The 19,939-nt window shown below is 37.6% G+C and overlaps 3 protein-coding genes across 11 annotated transcripts in view; 1 reads left to right on the forward strand and 2 right to left on the reverse strand.

Moving 5' to 3' along the window:
* Nucleotides 1–955: 955 nt before the first annotated feature.
* On the reverse strand, nt 956–5,359 carry mep1a.1 (meprin A, alpha (PABA peptide hydrolase), tandem duplicate 1). The gene is made up of 14 exons (XM_079584225.1): nt 5,102–5,359; nt 4,927–4,951; nt 4,799–4,840; nt 4,620–4,660; nt 4,420–4,495; nt 4,191–4,308; nt 3,732–3,907; nt 3,392–3,613; nt 3,155–3,301; nt 2,850–3,065; nt 2,002–2,466; nt 1,748–1,921; nt 1,601–1,663; nt 956–1,078 (listed from the first exon to the last, which is right to left on the reverse strand). Exons 1-13 carry the CDS (start codon nt 5,291–5,293, stop codon nt 1,614–1,616), a joined length of 1,944 nt encoding a protein of 647 aa, XP_079440351.1. The 5' UTR covers nt 5,294–5,359; the 3' UTR covers nt 956–1,078; nt 1,601–1,613.
* Nucleotides 5,360–6,076: 717 nt separating this feature from the next.
* pla2g7 (phospholipase A2, group VII (platelet-activating factor acetylhydrolase, plasma)) lies at nt 6,077–11,146 on the forward strand. Of its 2 annotated transcripts, none has more exons than XM_079639661.1 (11): nt 6,077–6,413; nt 6,878–7,017; nt 7,102–7,252; nt 7,427–7,520; nt 7,612–7,680; nt 8,279–8,450; nt 8,721–8,834; nt 8,975–9,066; nt 9,661–9,831; nt 9,919–10,067; nt 10,394–11,146. In XM_079639661.1, the coding sequence occupies exons 1-11, from the start codon at nt 6,341–6,343 to the stop codon at nt 10,492–10,494; spliced, it is 1,326 nt and encodes a 441-aa protein (XP_079495787.1). In that variant the 5' UTR covers nt 6,077–6,340; the 3' UTR covers nt 10,495–11,146. The 2 variants fall into 2 exon arrangements, with proteins under 2 accessions (XP_079495787.1, XP_079495788.1); XM_079639662.1 differs by having other exon boundaries at nt 6,077–6,311.
* A 153-nt stretch (nt 11,147–11,299) lies between these two features.
* The window catches only part of tdrd6a (tudor domain containing 6a), a 49,145-nt gene continuing 40,505 nt past the window's right edge, over nt 11,300–19,939 (reverse strand). For 2 of the 8 annotated variants that reach the window (XM_079639650.1, XM_079639648.1), the window contains exons 10-16: nt 19,108–19,151; nt 12,608–12,662; nt 12,438–12,508; nt 12,290–12,347; nt 12,098–12,168; nt 11,925–11,979; nt 11,300–11,811 (exon numbers count right to left, since the gene is read on the reverse strand). In XM_079639650.1, the coding sequence (XP_079495776.1) occupies nt 11,630–11,811; nt 11,925–11,979; nt 12,098–12,168; nt 12,290–12,347; nt 12,438–12,508; nt 12,608–12,662; nt 19,108–19,151 (536 nt within the window). In that variant the 3' untranslated portion in view covers nt 11,300–11,629. Of the gene's footprint in view, nt 11,812–11,924; nt 11,980–12,097; nt 12,172–12,289; nt 12,348–12,437; nt 12,543–12,607; nt 12,663–19,107; nt 19,152–19,939 lie in introns of all 8 variants that reach the window. The other 6 variants (XM_079639649.1, XM_079639647.1, XM_079639654.1 and 3 more) reach the window with 3 other exon arrangements.

Raw genomic sequence — 19,939 nt, forward strand, 5'->3', positions numbered from 1 at the left:
GCTAAACTAAAAACTGAAATCTTAGAAAAACACGCATTGATTATGCTTGAAATGTAGTAGAAAAGAATACAACTACGGTAAGTAACTAAAGCCAAAACAACATGTTCCTGAACTTAAATTAATATTTGGTAACCCATTATTTTTGTATAATAAAGTCAGCAAGGAACAGAAGTTGCGATAGGCTTTTCTTCTTTATTGTGATGTTTATTTGAGTGAATCATTATTGGATCATTCTTGTTTGCTATTATGAAGTCATGTGAGTGATAGGTTGTCCCGCCCTCACTCCACAAAACACATCAGAAGAGAAGAGAAGAGAAGAGAAGAGAAGAGAAGAGAAGAGAAGAGAAGAGAAGAGAAGAGAAGAGAAGAGAAGAGAAGAGAAGAGAAGAGAAGAGAACAGAAAAGAACAGAAGAGAAGAGAAGAGAACAGAAAAGAACAGAAGAGAAGAGAAGAGAAGAGAAGAGAAGAGAAGAGAAGAGAAGAGAACAGAAGAGAAGAGAACAGAAAAGAAGAGAAGAGAAGAGAAGAGAAGAGAAGAGAAGAGAAGAGAAGAGAAGAGAAGAGAAGAGAAGAGAAGAGAAGAGAAGTGAATAATGTGCACCGATAAATAATTTATAATAAATACTGTAACATTCCATTAAAAAAGAAGAATTGACGTGGTGACTTTAAAGCACGAAAGCTTATGTGATATCTGATCTGCAAACTCAAAATAAAAGATAAGAGGAATAGAGTTAAAGGTTTACTGTAGGCCAAGATATGGAGATGAGTATAATCTCACCACTGCAACATACAGTCATATCAGATTTCAGATAAGATTAAGATATTATTACATTTTAACAGTAAAGTGCACACAGGTGTATCACTTCAGATGCAATGTGTAACTAAGATATTCACAGTTATTGACTGCATTAATATGACGTTTGGTAAAATAGTTTAATTTCAGACTTTATTGGGAATCTTTAAAAAGTTAGAGTACAGAGTGAGTATATCAAACACATTTTTGTGGTAATCATAATTCCATTTTAAGATGTGTTAGTTCTCCACAATGCACACAGCTTCCTCTCTTCAGACAGGCGCCTGTTTCAAGAGATAAAAGTCAATTTCACAATCATATCATCCTGTATGTCATGTATCATATACTTGATTATTTCTTAATTAGTTATTGGTGGATCAAAAGGAGGCAGAGGCAGTTAAACCAATAACACTTCATATAACACTTTATTTCAATAGTCCACTTTAGATATTTTACTGAATGATATATACATTGCAACTACATGTCAACTAGTTATTAGAGTATTAGCCGATTGTCTGCTTAATATCTGCTAAATACACTTTATTTTGATGCTCTCCCAACAGACATTCTACTGACTATAAGTAACTTTGCTTATTCTACTAACCCTGACCAAAAAGTCTACTTTACTCTGTTGTTGTTCACGTATAGTTACAAATTAATGAGTTAGTTGACATGTAGTTGCAAAGTTATTTATAGTTAATAGAATTTCTAAAGAGGACTATCGAAATAAAAGGTAAAGCTTATTGCAATTCCTTTTGTTCTGAAAGAATAAAACTGCTGTATTTATGGTAACTGAGCTCACTTACACACTTATCGGCCTCAAACCTTTGGTGCAACCGGAACTTCACTATTTATCAGGCTTGTTAAGTCTTTAAAGAGATACAAAAAAACAAATATTAGACAGTAACACTATTAATGCCTAAGACAGAATGTGTCACTCAGTGTAAACGTACCCTCAAAGTCAATAAAGATGATGAGGTCATCATTTTTCAGGTAATTCCGTCTGCGTAAGTCGTAGTGTTTTATGAAACTCCTCCATCCCACTGACTCTCCTCGATAACACTGGCAGCTTGAGTCAAAGGTCCCAAACTTTCTTGGATTGTCCCATATTAGTTGGTCTCCATTGACTAAAGAACAGGAAAACAAAAAGAACATGTTATATCACATATATATACTGTATATCGCAATAGAAGCCATCATCACATACCTGTGGCCAAGTCAGTGGTGAGGCTACGAGCAGAGGACATCCTCAGCTTAATGTCTGGATCCTGGTCCATCACCACTATGGTGGCCTGGCGGTTCACAGCAGGCCACTGCATCACAATGTCATTGTCACCACTGGCCAGATGGAAGTACAAACCAGTGTAGTTGCCTGTGTAATCGGAGTAGCTAGAGATTGGGTGTACTTGAATCCCATAAGCGTAACCCTCAGGACTGTAGAAACGAGGGCTGTTCAGCACGGTGTTGTAGTCGGCTGTTTTCAGGATGCTCGAGAAGTTCTGGACGCGCCAGACAGCGGCTGGGCAGTGCGTCTCTGTCAGGCTGATGTCATCGATGAATATGCCTCCACCAGAGTGGTCAGGGTCTCCTCTCACTGCCTGGAATGCATAGCGGAATTTTGCTCCTATCTGCAATGGCACATGAGCAATCTTCCATGTTTCATCTTCGTCAGCTGCATGGGTAAGATAAGCCTTTTGTTATCACCACATTCATTTTATGATAAAGCATTAGCCTACATAAAAGATCATTTAAGGGATAATGATTACGTACATTATTCTGATTAAATAAATACATGAATATGTGGACATGAAATGTTGATTTAAAATTATTTTACAATCTTACATGTATAAAATCTTAAAGCTTTCCTGCAATTTACACCTACATATTGGGGTTTTTGGTTCCCCACAGAGTCTTTCAGTGAACAGTTCTTAAAAGAACCTGGTAGAACATTTTAAACATCTAAAGAGCCTTTTGTGGAATGGAATGTTTCCACTGGTTCTTACTTTATTTTTAAGAGTCTAAGCTACTAGGATTTTAACAAAGGAAACCGATTACCCCAGATTGTCTGCAGTTTCTTTAATTTTCGCACGGTTCCTGTTCCATCATCCATCTTGGCCCAAATCACTAGCCTGTCCTTTACACTGCCTGTCATTTTGTAGAAAAACTGCAGGCACTGCACCTTCCTCTTAGGATATAGGATGCGGGACTCAAGGAGAGCGGATTGTTCTGCATTTCCAGTGGAGGTGTTAAAGTGCATGGTATATCCCAAATCTAAAAAATAAAATAAAAAACGTTATTTATATTGGCCAAACTGCAGCCACAATGGACAATGTCTATTTCAGGCCATGGAGATTTGTAACCTCTGCATAGTCCATTGAGAGTATGATCCTCGGAGCCAGGAGAGCTCTTAAGATGGACCCAATCAGCATCGTCAGTCAAACTCTGTACCATCCCACAAATGTTTATGTTTTCAAAAGCGCACTGGTCCAGCAGGGTAAGAGAAGAGGCTGAAAAAAAAAACATTACAAAAAAAACCCATTATATATATATGAATACATATTTGAATTCATATTTCTATATCAATATTAACAACCTACAGCAGTTGTACATTCGATTCAGTCTGACAACATCCATCTCACTAAAGTCCAGGTATTGGCCTATGATGTTGAAGAACTCTGGGATGTTGGTTGTGATGGTAGGAATACTGGGGTCTTTGTTGAAAGCAAATGGCCGATAATGCATGACAGACTCGTAGTCATATGGTGTATTTAGATCTGTGACAAAACTGTCATCATATTTGTTGAAATTATGCCCCATCCCTAGAAACAAAAACATCACGTTATAAATAAAAGCCACATGCAAAATTGTAAGAGTAAATAATGAATATTAAACTACTAATATAATAATACAAAAATAATACAAAACAAATTAACTTACCGTCAGTGACCTGATCTAGCCAGATCTTCACATAGTCATCTCGATCCTGGCGAGACTGCGTATGGTAAAAGCCCAGGGCATGCAGAAGTTCATGCTCAATCACAGCCTTATGGTCACAGCCCGGCCCCAGAGAAAGCACCTGCCCGTTCTGTAGATCTCCAACATAGGACCAGCACCTACCGCAATTACAAGTCCTGTTAGTGTGATTACCTTTGTTTTAGAATTTACGATAAGTGTTGTCTGATGGCGGAATCCCATTTGCTAAACACCATCCTTAGAATGCTACAATGGTTTATTTTGTTTATTTAGCAGAGCTTATTATTATCATATACACACTTCCTATCAGGCCCAAATTAACTGAATTTGTGGTAAAAATATGTGCGGATGTGCTCATGCTCAATATAAATATGCTGATGTTATAACAGAAATATTATTTGCAATGTTTGGGTGCACACATACCCATCTCTTTTCTCAAATTTGATAAATGTCTTCTCTCCCTCATAGGGTTTGAAATCAACACATGACTTTAGGCGGTACATTTCAAATGCCTGATGGACCGCACCTTTTGCATTAAGGTCTGTGTAAAATGGGGAGAATTTATCCATGAAGAAAAATCAGTATGATAAAAACACAAATAAGTTAGTTTTTTGTTTTTGAACGATTTGGAAAACAATTAATTTTCACTTACCCAGGCTGTCAGATAGAATGTATGGGATAGGGAACTTCCATCTGTATGTTGTGTTAATAAGACCAACTCGACCAGGCTGTAAAGGGATGTAGGTTTTAATAGACCGTTTTTTTTAAATCAACAATAGATAGCGATAGATATTATTAAGAAGACTTCCGCATGTGCAAAAAAACTGAATTATGACATGGTTGTGCACTTACAGGTAGGGCTATGTCTCCCTCAATCAGTCGGGTTTTAGCTCCTGACAAACAAGTTAAAAAAAATGTATAGTAATAAAATAATGCATTTGTGCAATATTTTGCAAAGTAATCAAACTGTTGGCATTAAAAGGAACTTTGTTGCCTCTGTGTTTTGTATTATAATGTATAAAACAATTTACCAAGGTTGATGAAAGGGTTGAAATTTGGTTCATCTTCAACCTCTGTAATAAATATAGTGTTATACATTTATTTAGATTAATGAATAAACTAATAACTTACAGTAATGAATTAAAATCATTCATCTTACCATGAATACGAGTCCAAACTGGGATCTGAAAGTCATGGCAGGAACATGGTTAATCCCAATGCATTTAGAGATAGCAATCACTGTATATTCAGATAAGTGCATATGCAATAGGGACCAAAGACGGTTAAAGTATAATTGTATAAAGGGTAAATTATAAATACAGAAAATCACTCACAGCATGAAGTGCTACAGCCAGCACTGTAAAGATGAGCAGCCTCTGTAAAAGCATTCTTACTGACAGTATGTGAGGTAGGATATATTGCCATCGTTTTAATGAGCTATATAAAGAGAACTTTAGCCTTTGACCATTGACCAGCCTTTGACCAACCGCTTGGAACTGAACTAATGTGATGAACATGTCTCCCATTATGTACTGTTTGAGTAGTTTCACTGTTTACAGACCTTATGTAGCCCAACATGTTTAATAACTGCTCAAAACAATCCTTATCCTAGTAAATGTTTTATTTAATATGTACTGAATGAAAACAAAACACCTAGTCTATTTGCAGAACATGACTCAATATGGTCAAATCAATGCTAAAAGTGTGGCAACTTGGCAAGACAACACTGTTAAACGCAAAATAGGAGTATTTCAATTAATTTAAGAAAAACCTGAGGTATAAACTAAGTAGTTTCATACATGGAGTATGAAGACCTTGAATTCAGGGGTTCAGGGAGGTAACCATTGTTGAATGTTCAGTTACACTGACTGAACTAATTAATTTCAAAACACCGAGTCGTTAACAACCACAAGTCCTTTATTTATTTATTTTTAATTTGTCTATGAATCTACTAACAGCCTTTACACATTCATAAATCTTCGTCTTAATTTCTTTCATCGTTTTACATGAAACTGACTCGCATGATGAACTGAACGAACATGCCTGAATTGGTTCAGTCTGACTAGTCTCTGCCAGTCCCAACCATAGACATGTATAGATATGTCTATGGTCCCAACACTTCCCCATTCCCTAAAAAGTGACTCATTTGTTCATTGGCTGGATTTTCCACTTTCACAAACCAGCTGTTCCGCCGGTCCGAATCTTGTTCAGACTCTGAAAAAAGATTCTGAACTGAACTGAAATGAACAGATTTGTTCGGTGAAGGGGGCGTGTTCGTTTAATAAGTCCAACCAATGAAATGCTGCGTCACAACCCGCACTCGAATGCTATTGGCTTACGCTATAGGCCGTCTTTGAGGGCAGGAACGCAGGCGTTTCATTTTAGTGCGAATCGTTCTCTCGACAAATCGTTCACTTAAAAGATTTGTTCAAAAACACTTTCACAAACTGATCTAAAACAGCATGATCTGTGTCTCAATTTACAGACGTGTCGACTCGCGGTCAGGATGAGACTCCGCCTGTTGGACTTCAGCTGACGCTTAATGTAAGTTAACGTTAGCCCTACTAACGTCGATGTATTTTGTCGGCAGACTTGTTCAACTGACTCTGGTCAAGAAGGTATATGAATGGTCAAAGTCAACGTCGGGTAAGTCATTACAAATTAGATTTAAAAGTGGTTCGGCACTTCGCAATGGCTTGTATGCTAACTGTAAACAAGCTGGTTGTGTCACTGGTTTCGCTGTTTTGACAGCCACTTCCTATTACGTCACTGATTTTGCAATGTTTTTTTCTATATATATTTCTTTAAGTGTCAGACCATTGCTTTAAATGTTTCTATTTATTTATTTAAGCTTCTATTGTGCGGGCAGTAGCTATTACACTGACAAGCACAGTCAACTCACATGAACTAGTCTAAGAGTAACGTTACTTCTCTAAAAGTCAGTGTCCATATGACTAATAAACCAACAAGTGGTTGTTCGCAAGCACTGAGTTAACTAAAAGGACCAAGAACAGTGTGTGAACTGAGTGAGTCAGCAAGCTTGTTTGAAAATGCCATGCCATTTCATGATGTGACATGAAAACTTGTGACATGTAGTTCTTGTTTTTCAGGTTTAAAGTTTATGCCAAAGTTGAACTGGTTCGTTGTTTTCGCAATGGGTAATTCAAGTTGCCACAACAATACTATCCCGCCAGGAAAAGGACCCCACCAAGTGGGATGCACAGACCTGATGGTGGGCCACACAGTACATGTAAGTGTGTACTTGAATTGTGTGTACATTAATTGTATGTCTGGCATTATCAGATTAATATATATAGCCTATATATTTGTCAAGGATACGTTCTTGAGACTCTACTATCCGTGCCAAGCATCCGAGAATCCTCAGCTGCCAGACTGGGTCCCGTGCAGAGAGTATTTCAACGGCCTCGCAGACTTTATGAAGATAAACAGAGCACTGAGTGAAAGAATTTTCAACTACCTCTTTGGTAAAATTTTTTGTTGTATTGGCTATTCAGTGCTGGGCCTTTTGGAAATGTACTGTTTGTCGTGACACATAGGCAGCTCACCCATGCCACTTCCTGACACTTTGATATGTGGTTAAAGCATTGGTTGCCACTGTTGTCATGCTATGGCCATTTATGTATGTTTGTTCACATTAGGGTCTTGTAAAATCCCAGCAGCCTGGAGTGCTTCATTTAAACCGGATGGGAAATATCCTGTCATTATCTTTTCTCATGGACTGGGAGCTTTCAGGTTTGGTTGGTTTGAAAATTTAGGCACAAAAACCTGAATATTGATGCAGTATTTTACATTCCCACTGTGTTTTTGTGTGTTGTATGTTCAGGACATTGTATTCAGCCATATGTGTTGAACTGGCGTCGCAGGGCTTCATTGTTGCAGCCGTGGAGCACAGGTGCTTGCTTTCAGTTATTCGCTGTAAAAGCTTTTTTGCTCTCCAACGGACCAGTATGTTGAGATAAGAGATATCCGCTAACCACAAACTGACATGGTCACAATTACTGTTCAGAAATCTTCCTTGCCCAGAAAGGTTTTGTTTGTTTTATTGGTCAAAGTGTGTGAGGAGTGTGCAAACAATAGTATAAACTAGGTCATCACATTCTTAACAGTGTTTACCAGTGGACTGACAGATAACACAGGACTAACAGCAGCGCTGTTATTTTCTTCACACTGCCTTTCAGGTTATGGATTTGGAATCGGAATTCAAACTAGTGTAAACTATTAAATCAAAATGGAACAATAGAAATGCTTTGTAGTATTGCAGTTTTAGGAAACATTTATTTATAAAGAGTATGAACTGTGTTGAGCATCACTATTAACTAGAAATTAGATTTTGCTTCTATAATACACACACTCTTGTTAAAAATCACTTATGGTTATGAAATGGATATTTTATTAAACGACTGAAAATCAGCTAGTGACGGGCCATTTTACCATGAGTTGTCTTTGGCCTGGTGTGTTTTACTTTCACTAAAATCTCTTTTCAATTTCAGGGATGAATCTGCCTCTGCAACATTTCACTTCAGAGAACACACTGAGCCGGGAACAAAAAGGCATACGTCCTGTGACATTGCCAAGCCTGTGTCGGATAATCTGGAGGAGGTTTGGATGTACTACAGGCCGTTGAAAACAGGCGAGGAGGAGTTTCCTCTAAGAAACAAGCAAGTGAGGAAAATCTCAATACTCGTCCGATATCTCAAACATAGTCTTCCTATGCTAATCACTCCCAGTCTGATATTTGTAGCCGTAAATGACGGAATTTTGTTTCAAAAGTTTTGATTTTTGTGTTATTTTGCATTGAAAACCTATCAATAATAGTTATGTATTATTATTAGGGACAATTGTACTTGTTTGTAAATACTTACTGAAATATATTGTGGTCCTGACTAGTGCACAATTGATGAAACAATGAATCAAATATCATTTATGTTTCAGGTAAAGCAAAGAGCAGATGAATGCATCAAAGCCTTGGATATTCTCTTTGACATCAATTCAGGAAAGTCCGTCGAGAACATCTTACAGTCCAACTTTGATTTGTCAACAATGGAGGTGAATAGTACAAGTTTGTTGTAACTCCTGAGAACAAAGAAAAAATAAACTGCTTGATCATATTCCGTAAGACTTTATTTATTATAGTAGTGTAAATAAGTGATGGAGAGCTGGTGGTAATGAGCTTTTCTGCATTTCAGAATTCCATGGACTTGTGTAGAATAGCAGTTATGGGGCATTCCTTCGGAGGCGCGACGGTGATCGAATGTTTGTGCAAGGATGTCAAATTCAAGTACGTTTTGTGCTGACTAGCATGTCCAATACGTATAGTGACATTTGTGTTACAAGATCTTGTGGGTAGATTACCTTATCTGTTTGACAAACGATGCTTTCAGTTAGTGCCGGTTGGCCTTTATTTTATCCCTCGCTGATGTCTGAAAACTTCTGCAAGTTTCCTGTTTTTTAGAAGCATTTTCATACACCCTTTCACACTATTTGAAACCTTATAATTGCTCTAAATAGCCTTATAGAGAGAATAAAAATAAAATACATTTTAATTAAAAATGTTTTAATTTTTATAAAAATGTATTTTATTTTTTTGAAAATTCAAGCATTTTCATACACCCTTTCACACTATTTGAAACTTTATAAATGCTCTAAATAGCCTTATAGAGAGAATAATAAAAAAATAAAAAAGATTTTAATTAAAAATATATAAATTGTAATTTTTATTAAAAAATTGAAATTGAAAATTCAGAAATTACACTCCTTAGCCACGAAAGACACATTTACTTGCTTAACAACTAATTATAGTATAGCGCTGTGTAGCTTGTGAAGAGAGATTGAAAAACAAAATGATCATCCTCGGATCAATGTCGCTTCTTAGGTGTGGCGTGGCACTGGACGCCTGGATGTTTCCCTTGGATGACAAGATCTTCCCAGGAGTGAAGCAGCCAATCTTTTTTATCAACTCTGAAAAATTCCAGTGGATTGGGAATATGATTCGAATGAAGAAGCTGGACTCTGCCATGATTCCCAGAAAAATGATAACCATCAAGTCAGTAATTCATTATTATTTTTTTTAATTTCCCTCCACCAAATATTTTTTTGCTTCATTCAATTGTGCTTTACAATGATTTGGCAGGGGGACAGTTCATCAGAGTTTCCCAGATTTCACATTTCTTACTGGGAACTGGATCGGAAAGCTCCTGAAGCTGAAAGGAGAGATTGATCCATATATAGCCATTGATCTTTCCAACAAAGCAACTTTGGCTTTTCTTCAACGGCACTTAAGTGAGTTATTTACCTTTTTTTAGTATGAATGGTTCAGTGTGTTTCAGCTCTTTCTATTCCGTTAAATTGTTTGTAATACACAACCGTTCAGAAGTTTGGGTGTAAGATTTTAGAAGAAAAATGCATGCATAAAAAAGACATTGCAGGAATAAATAACATTTTACACTATATGAAAACAGTAATTCATTTTTTATGACTATATATCATTTTTTATGACTATAGAAAATATGACTTTTTGACCAAATCAATTCAGCATTTTTCACTCCTTATGCTTAATGTAATACTGTAAACTTGTTTGCAATATTTCATTTTTAACTATTTTCCAGATCTGGACAGAGACTTCAATAAGTGGGATCCTTTAATTGATGGAAAAGATGACAATTTGATTCAAGGAACCAATATTGTTATACCACAATCATCTATGTAATATGAAATGTTTATCAGTACAATGAGATTTTGTAATGTGCAATGCAAATGTAAATTCACATGAAACAGTCAGGTTACATGAGAAAGGGCCCATCTTTTTTGGAATATTGAATGCTGTGTACGAGTACGACTGAATTTGCACTATGGATTAGTCCGTAATCTTACATAAATTACATTTAGTATTTTTTTTTAAACAGGGCAAAACTACAAACTAAAGAATTTCTACCTGCTACATTGCAATCGATTTTTTAACACCATCCTATTATGTGCCTTAAGGTTTTTATATCAATTAAATGTTTTCAGTGGATTATGACATTACAAGGAGGCAGTTAGCAGACAACCATTAACAAATACCATACTGTGAAATGTATTCAGCATAGCCTGTTTATATGTTACCCTATATTGAGAACAATTTTGCATTGTAGAAAATAACATTAGAGAGTCTACGATCATCTCTGGATCTGTAACTAAAACCTGTGATTTCCTCATTCATAAGTTAATTAAATCAACTTTTACACTACTCTCTGGTCAGTAAGACATTTTTTAAAAGCTATTATGTATTATTTCAATATTTCTTGCCAGATTCCAGTACAGCCACAAAAAAAATCTTATGTATTTGTGATTTTGTTTATTAAACATAATATCTTACCTTTGGTATGTGTTTTTTTTTTTCTTCAATTATACAAAAAGTCTGAATAATAACATTCTGTTAAGATATGTTCGTATAAGTGCTGCACACAAAGGGTGCATATTTATTAAAGAAAATTTCAACCAGTTACCACAAAATGCAGCAAATATGCTTTTTCACAAGTGTAAACTTTTAAGAGCATCTGAACAAATAACAAAATCCTTGTACAAAGTATAATTTAGAAACATTTTAGAAATCCAATAAGGAAAACAATGAAAGGCTTTGTAATAAATGGAAAAACAAAACGGCCTTCCTATCTGAAAGTGAAATCGGTGAACATTAATGGAAGGTGAAAACTACAGCTCAACTATGAACAAGCAGCAGTGCTTACTGTTGCCACAATATAGTTTATGTAACAAGTAAACACCACTTAATACAAATTTAAATGTGATTAACAAAAAAAAATCACATGCAAAATCAACTATTTTAAGGGACATCAAAGTTTACATTAGTCACGTTTCGGTTTTTCTTTTTCACTCTCCGGCTCAGATACTTCTGCCTGGGATTCTTGCAAAACACCAACAAAAATGACATCATCGTCAGATGCATCCTCAACTCTCAGGGTCAGATGAGTGACTTGTAGATCCTCTGAGTTGGTGCAATCAGGTGTATTTGACTTCTCTTGTAAGCCTGTGAAAGAAAACTATCATTAATTCAGTTCAACCAGAATTTTTGTATTACTTCAAAGAAAAGCATTAGGACTTTATGACACTTCCATTAAAATGTATACTTAAATTACTAACATGAAGCTTCTTCAGCATCAGGGTGGATTTCCACGACCATCACATCTCCCTGAAGCTGAAGTATTCAAAGTAAAGGAGATATTAATAGAGATAAGCCATAATTTAGTAAATTAAGAAATAATTTAAAAAAAGAAAGAAAAGTAGCTCAAGAATTAACATTAAGCTTATAATACCGTGCCATCAGATGCGGTGTCAGACTCTGCTCCATCATCACTGGTCAGAACAATAAGATCTTCAGTAACATCTACTAAAAAAAAATCCATTGTTTCTGTTAGAATGCAACACATCTATTCTATATTTGTTAAAATAGAAGTGCTTTACATTTAACTATTTTTAATTGAATATGGAATTCAAACATGACATACCATTGAACGCCTCCGGTAAGGTATTGGTTTCATGCTCAGTCTCGCATGCATCCTGTACCTGCAAAAACATGATACGAGAGGAAAATACTTTCAGCCACTGGGTGGTGTAGGTCTTTAAAAAAGACAAAAAAGAGAAAAGACAAAACACCTCATCATGGGGAGCAACATCAAGGAAATCCATCAGTAAATCCACTCCGGTACTCATCCTGGCACAGTCTTCTAAACGGTCACATTTTAAAAATGGAACGGTCAGCTACTCTTCCATGCAGATAAAAACACCATATAAAACACACATCAGTTTGAAGTATGAAGGGTAACCTCTTTGCTCTCCAGCTGAAGTATTCAAGTCATCTTGGGAGTGATCCGGTTCAGGCTGGAGTACAAATATATTTAAAGGGATAGAACACACACATATTTTTTTTACATTTGCTGTTACTTTCCTCTCCCTCAGGCCATCCCAGATGTAGGTGACTTTCTTCAATAGACTAGTAAAGAAGATTTTTTACCTGAAACCATGGTCCTTAGTGATTCATATAAATGGCTACCGTAACATTGATAGTCCAAAAAACCTATACAGGCAAAAGAAAATGAATACCCGTGGCTCCTGATGATACATTATGGTCTTATGAAGCAAAACGATCGGTCTGTGCAAGAAACGGAACATTACTTACAACATTATCTGTAATCCAGTCTGGCGCGTAAGTTACCTGTTGCATAATGATGTAGGCATGAGAGCAAACTCACACGAGCCGACGCTGTTTGTGTTTACAGCAGAGTGAGGACGCGTGTTGTATAGACAGATTGTCATTATGCTACAGGAAGCTCACGCTCCAGACTGGAGTGAAGCGTGATTATTGAGCGTGAACACGCTCAATAAGGTTTGCCGAAGCTGTGGATTACAGGTAATAATGTTGTAAATAATTTTTTGTTTCTTTCAGACCAATCGTTTCTCTTCATAAGACCTAAATGTATTGTCAGGAGCCACCAGCAATAATTTGGTTTTGCTGGTATATGTTTTTTTTCACAATCAAAGTGATAGTAGCCGTTGACTTGTATTATACGAATCACCAAGGACCACGGTTTCAATTAAAAATATTTACTGTTCTACTGAAAGAAAAAAAGTCACCAACATCTTGGAAGGCCTGAGGTCAGAATTTTGTGTACTTTGGTACGTTTCTCAAATCATCCTCGACATTTGCAAACCAGTAAGTGCATTTCTCAAAACAATTTGTACAAATAGCAAAACACCATGGATTACCTGCAAAAGCCAGTCTCTTGCTCAAAATCCTTAGTTCATCTTTCAAAAGTAAATATATGTGAGTATATACAATACATGTCAGTGCCATAAGAATGACAAGTCCTTGGGCCCCATCTTGCACCCAGCGCAATTGACTCTGTACACCGACGCATGTATCATTCCTATTTTGCACCCGCGCACAGCGGACTTTTCCCTCCACAGACGCACGTCGGTAAATTAGGGAATGAACTTGCGCTCGCGGGGGCAGTTCGGCGAAAAGAGGCGTGTTCCGGCGCAAAACTTCCATGGTGCTATTTTCCAGTTTTAGAAAGCAATTCCGCCACTGACCAGGAAGAACCCAGTCTAAAGACAGTGGCGCGTTGCGCGTTAGTCATATGGTATTTTAAGGGCACGTGCTTGGCCACAATGTAGCGTGTTAATGCGCATACACTTTGATTCTCTAATATAAACAGACACAGCAGTTTTCACTTTTGCAAATCATACATTACAAGGAAAAATATTAACACGAGGGAAATCATTGTTAATGTCCGTGAAGATGTGAAAAAAATCTATCTAGATAAAAAATAAATAAAAAAAAATCTAGATTAGGCTACACATTTACCCAAATTATACGGCTGTTTAACCGAAGCTAATTTGGGTGGGTTTCTCCTATCATCTCAATGTCACTTCTCTGTGTTTTACGGCCCTGACGAGAATGTCGGTCTCCTCGGCTGTGAATCGCTCTGGTGCGCCTGGCAAATCCGCCGTTATAATAGCAATCCGCGTTAGAACAAGTTGTTCTTAAAGGGATTATGAGAGGACACTGATTGGTCTAGTTCACGTTACACCCAAACCACACCTATGAATAATGAAGCTACTTCAGACCAACCCATTTTAGATTTGCGCCGGGCGCAAGAGGCGTATGTATGTATATATGCTCGCCAATTGAAGGTTCATGAGATGCAACTGAGCTATTTCAGAGAACTGGTTTCTCATTGGTTGATCAGATCTACATTCTCTGCATTAGTAAAAGTCAAGATTCACCTGCACAATTCATGGCACATTAACAAAAAGTCTAATAGAAATGTGTAGAAAATATGCTTGACAGTTTATGACAACTAGATCAACCATTTTGCATTTAATGACTTTTACCCCTCAAAACATCTAGTCATTAGTTCGTATGATTATTGCACAGAGAACTATTTAATACATTTTGAGCAACATGGCATTAGCAACTGATAATTGTACATACTCAATTGCATGAATGTACAAAAGCAAATCGCAACTTCTTCAAAAGAATGAGAAACTGCTTTTATGATGTGCACAAGTGACTAGATGATGTGGAGGTTGAACAAGTAGTTTTGAGAATTTCATTTCTGATCTGAGAAATGCACCAAAGCGACTAAGAAAAACTGTTAAGGGATAGTTCACCCAAAAATGAAAATTCTGTCATTAATTGCTCACCCTAATATCAGTCCAAACCCATCAAATATTCGTTCATCTTCATAACACAAATTAAGATATTTTTGATATCCTCCATAGACAACAACGTCATTGCAAAGTAATAAAAACATTGTTAAAATAGTCCATGTGACTACAGGTGTTCAACCCTAATATTAACCCTCTGAGGACGAATTGGGCGGTACCGCCCAAAATGGCATACTTTTACAAATGTGCAATTATCTTCAAAACTATTAATGATAGAGAGGTGCGGTCTTTTTTGCCGTCTTCCTCAGATTCCGCTGAAAACAGTGATATCACGTTTGTATTCACACGCTTCGCTGTTGCGCAATACCACTGCATAAAAAGGCCAATGAAATCGATGTTGTTAGGCAAATTCCACCAATGGAAAAATTGCCACTGGGAGGATTTTTTTTTTACCCAATCAGAGGAAGGTTACCAAGACGTATTCTAGCCAATCAGAGGACTCTGTAGCCTTCAACATGTACAAACAAACAGCGTCATGTGGACGGAGAATGAGACAGATCGCGAACGGAGCGGAGTATTACAGAACGCACAGAGATCTATATAAGAGAGAGACAGAATAACTTAAATAGCATTATTAGGGCCCAAGCCTCGAAAAGGCGAAGGCCCTATTGTTTTTCTTAGGATTATTATTTATTATTCTTCTTCTTTATTATTATTATTATTTTACTACCTTTTGGGCACTTTTGGGGGCCTTAACGTGCTCAAAAACTCTTTAAACTTTGCACAAATGTCAGAACCCGCGGCCATCAGGGCCGGACTGAAGCTGGTACCCGGGCGTGGCAGGGGGGCTCGACAGCGCACCCTGGAACGGGGTCCGAAAACTTGGTCCATAAATCAAACACGCTTGCGTGGAATAATATGAAACTCGGTACACTTATAGATCTCATCGGTTCATATATCCTTCGTGCTCTGACTTTTTACCCCAGCCCAACAGGAAGTCGGCTATTTGGCGTAGTTTAAAAAACACATGCAATGGAATTTAAAATACTCCTCCTAGACGATTCAACCAATCACCACGAAACTCGGTGTGCATGAAGTCAAGACATGGAGGATGAAAAATTGCCAGGGGATTTTTGATATCTCGAACGGTTTGGCCGTGGCGAGGAAACGAATTTATGGCGAATATTGGAAACAGGAAGTGTGTTATAACATCCTCATACATTAATTGATCTTGAAGAAACTTCAGCAGTGTGTTCGTTGTAAGAGGCCGATCACATGGATGTGACTATTGTGAGTCAAAGTTATAGCGCCACCAACTGGCAGCAGGAAGTGTGTCACTTTCAAAATGCTTTGAATTCACCCTCTTATTTTTACCCGATTTGCTTCAAACTTTATGTGTATAATGTAAACACACGGCAGATGTAGACATGTGAAAGAATTATTGATATCTTAAATACTGTTGCCATGGCAACGCTTTAAACTTTTATATTCTTTTTGGGTGCATTTGAGGCTCTTAACATGCTTCAAATTGCATGAAACTCAACATGCATATCAGATTTATTAGGTACTAGGCATGTGTGAAGTTTCAGAAACGGGCGCGGTGGAGGGGCTCAGTAGCGCCACCTTTAGTCAAAAATGGGGTATTAGTTTTACCTACAGTAACAAAAATCGGTATTTATATTTATCTCCCCGAGCCGGACAACTTTCTAATTTACAGTCATTAGCTCCGACCAACAGGAAGTCAGATATTTTGGTTTGAATGTGATTTGATGGGAATTTTGCCAGTCTCTCTCAGTGTCTGTGTGTGTGAGAGAGGAGGGGGGCTTTATTTTAACCCTTTCTCTGCTGTGTGGGACTTCTCGGGCACTTTTGGGGCCCTTAACGTGCTCGAAAACTCTTGAAACTTTGCACAGAAGGTCAGAACCAGCGGCCATCAGGGCTGGGCTGAAGCTGGTACCCGGGCGTGGCAGGGGAGCTCAACAGCGCCCCCTTGAACGTGGTCCGAAAAACTTGGTCCATATATCAAACACGTTTGCATGTAATAATATGAAACTCGGTACACATATAGATTTAATCGGGCCGAACAACTTTCGTGCTCTAAGTTTTACGCCAGTCCAACAGGAAGTCGGCTATTATGGGCTGTATGAAAATGCATGCCCCTGGAATTTGATATACTCGTCCAAGAAAAATTATCCTATCGCCACCAAACTCGGTCAGCATGAAGTCAAGACATTGAGGACGCTAAATTGCGGTCGGATTTTTGATATCTCGAACGGTTTGGCCGTGGCGAGGAAACGAAGTTATGGCGAGAAAAGAAAAACACAATGTGTTATAACGTCTTCATACATTTATTGATCTTGATGAAACTTCAGCAGTGTGTTTGTTGTAAGAGGGCGATCACATGGATGTGACTATTGTGAGTCAAAGTTATAGCGCCACCAACTGGCAGCAGGAAGTGTGTTACTTTCAAGATACTTTTGACTAAAGTGGGTGGGTTATTTTTACCTACAGTCACAAAACTCGGTCTGTATATTGTGCTTATCGATCCGGACAACTTTCTCATTTACAGTCATTAGCTCCGACCAACAGGAAGTCAGATATTTTGGTTTGAATGTGGTTTTGTCTCTCTCTGACAGAGTTCCCCCTGCCATTCTCTCTCTGTGTGTGTGTGTGTGTGTGTGTGTGTGTGTGTGTGTGTGGGGAGGGAGGGAGGGAGGGAGGGCACACACACAGACAGCCCCCCCCTTTTCTGTGTGTGTTTGGAGGGGAGCAGAAAGACTCACACTGATGCAAGCTCTAAAGCAGACTTCTTCTCGACAGTCAAAGCGGGGTTACGTTATTGCCCGTCGTGCACAGGAACCCGAAAGGCAACGGGGTGGCGGCTTTTTATATATATATATATATATATATATATATATATATATATATATATATATATATATATATATATATATATATATATATAAATATATATATAAATATAGCTGCAAGCAGTGATGGAGGGCCCAAGCCGGTGGCAGCGCCAGCCCGGTGCCTTTAGTGTAACTAAAGGCACCAGGGTGGCGGTGCCACCGGCTTGGGCCCGTAATCGCTGCTTGCAGCTATATTTATTGTATTGTTTTAGCACTTTTATGATGGCAAGCAGTAAGATTTACGGCAGAACAAGCTCTGGAACAGTTAGTGGAAAGTAAATCTGCCAGGTTGTGAGTGTGTCTGTTCTTCAGAGCAAGCAGGTCTCATTTAGTTCGAAGCAGACCGCTTGGGGCTGTTTGTAAAAAAAGTTCCTTATTTCATTGTTCTTAACACATTTGATTGAACAATTACAAATGTCTGTCAAGCAAAGGGTTTGACAAATATTTTTTTGGTTCAAAAACTGTTCACTATTGTTGTGTGAGGTGTGATTTGCAGTAATAAATGACAAAAATCTAATTTTCATTTGTGAAATTCTCTCGATTATTGTACATTTTTCACTCATACTTCCTTTATAAACACATTGCATGCATGCTTATGTTAGCTTAGGGTCTTCTGAATCCATAGATACCAAACACATGGTGTTCCATCTCCATTACATATGGTTTATAAGCCCAAATGTAAAAATAGAGAAAACGGACCAAAAAGGGCTTAGTCCCCTGAGGGTTAAGAAGCGACGACAATATTTTTGTTTGGTTTCTGCACTAAAGTAATGACTTTATTCAACAATTTCTTCTCTTCGGTGTCAGATCTCCGATGCTATTTGCGTAAACAGTACAGCACTTCCGGGATCTACGTCAGAATGCCGGCTCACTATTGGCCAGCTCCTGCATCAGCATCACACGCATGTCACACTGCGGTTACAGCACGAATAATAGCATAGGAGATCTGACACAGATGAGAAGAAATTGTTTAATAAAGTCGTTATTTTTTAGCACAAAATTAATTCTCATCGCTTCATAAAATTAAGGTTGACTATTTTAACGATTTCTTTACTACCTTTCTGGGCCTTAAAAGTTGCAATGCCGTTGCGGTCTATGAAACTTCAGAACGTTCAGAAACCTCTCGGATTTCATCAAAAATCTTAATTTGTTTTCCGAAGATGAAGGAAGGTCTTACGGGTTCGGAATGACATGAGGGTGAGTAATTAATGACAGAATGTGTACTTAATATGTGTACTTACACTCAGTTCTTCAACAAGGGCACGTTCCCCCAATGTATCTTCAACTAAACAGAAACAAGAAATTCAGTCTTTAAATGCATTCAGATCTAAGATACATCAAAACTTTTCACAATGACTTCATATTTCATTGTCTTACAATATAAAGATATTCATTTTTAAAGGGGTGATGAACTGAGAAATAAAATTTTCCTTGAGATTTTGACACAAGTCATCATACTATAAGAATATCCTGTAAGTTTCAGAACTGAAAACTTCCTTGTTAGCCCAATAAAAGCTTTTATTGATACCAGGCACAGCGAACAACAGGTTTTTCAAAGTGGGGATCTACAGGTGAAACTCAAATTTAGAATATCGTGCAAAAGTTAATTTCAGTAATTCAACTTAAAAGGTGAAACTAATATATTATATAGACAAACCTTTATTTGTTATAATTTCGATGATTATGGCTTACAACTTATGTATTATTACATTTTACAACTTATTAATTCAAAATGAGAATATTATGAAAAGGTTTTCATAGCTGTAAGCTAGGGGTGTAACGATATTCGGACCCGAAAAACGCCTTACACCACCTACGATATGCATCGCGATACTCATGGCGTACCGAACACGCCCCGCCTCCTGCTGCCCCGGCTCATTGGACCTCACATCTTATTGTGTACACAACGAATACAGCGTTGTTGCCTAACCACCATTAACCACATATAATCGCAATAAGCTCAGGGTTTTGTTACTTTCGATAAAAAAGAAAGGTGTAATCTTTCAAATTCTGTCTATTTAATCATGAAATTCAAACATTAAATGTTGTTTTGGCGCTCTTTGATGTGGTGTG

The sequence above is a fragment of the Phoxinus phoxinus genome (genome assembly GCF_949152265.1).
Source record: "Phoxinus phoxinus genome assembly, chromosome: 16".
Classification (NCBI taxonomy): domain Eukaryota; kingdom Metazoa; phylum Chordata; class Actinopteri; order Cypriniformes; family Leuciscidae; genus Phoxinus; species Phoxinus phoxinus.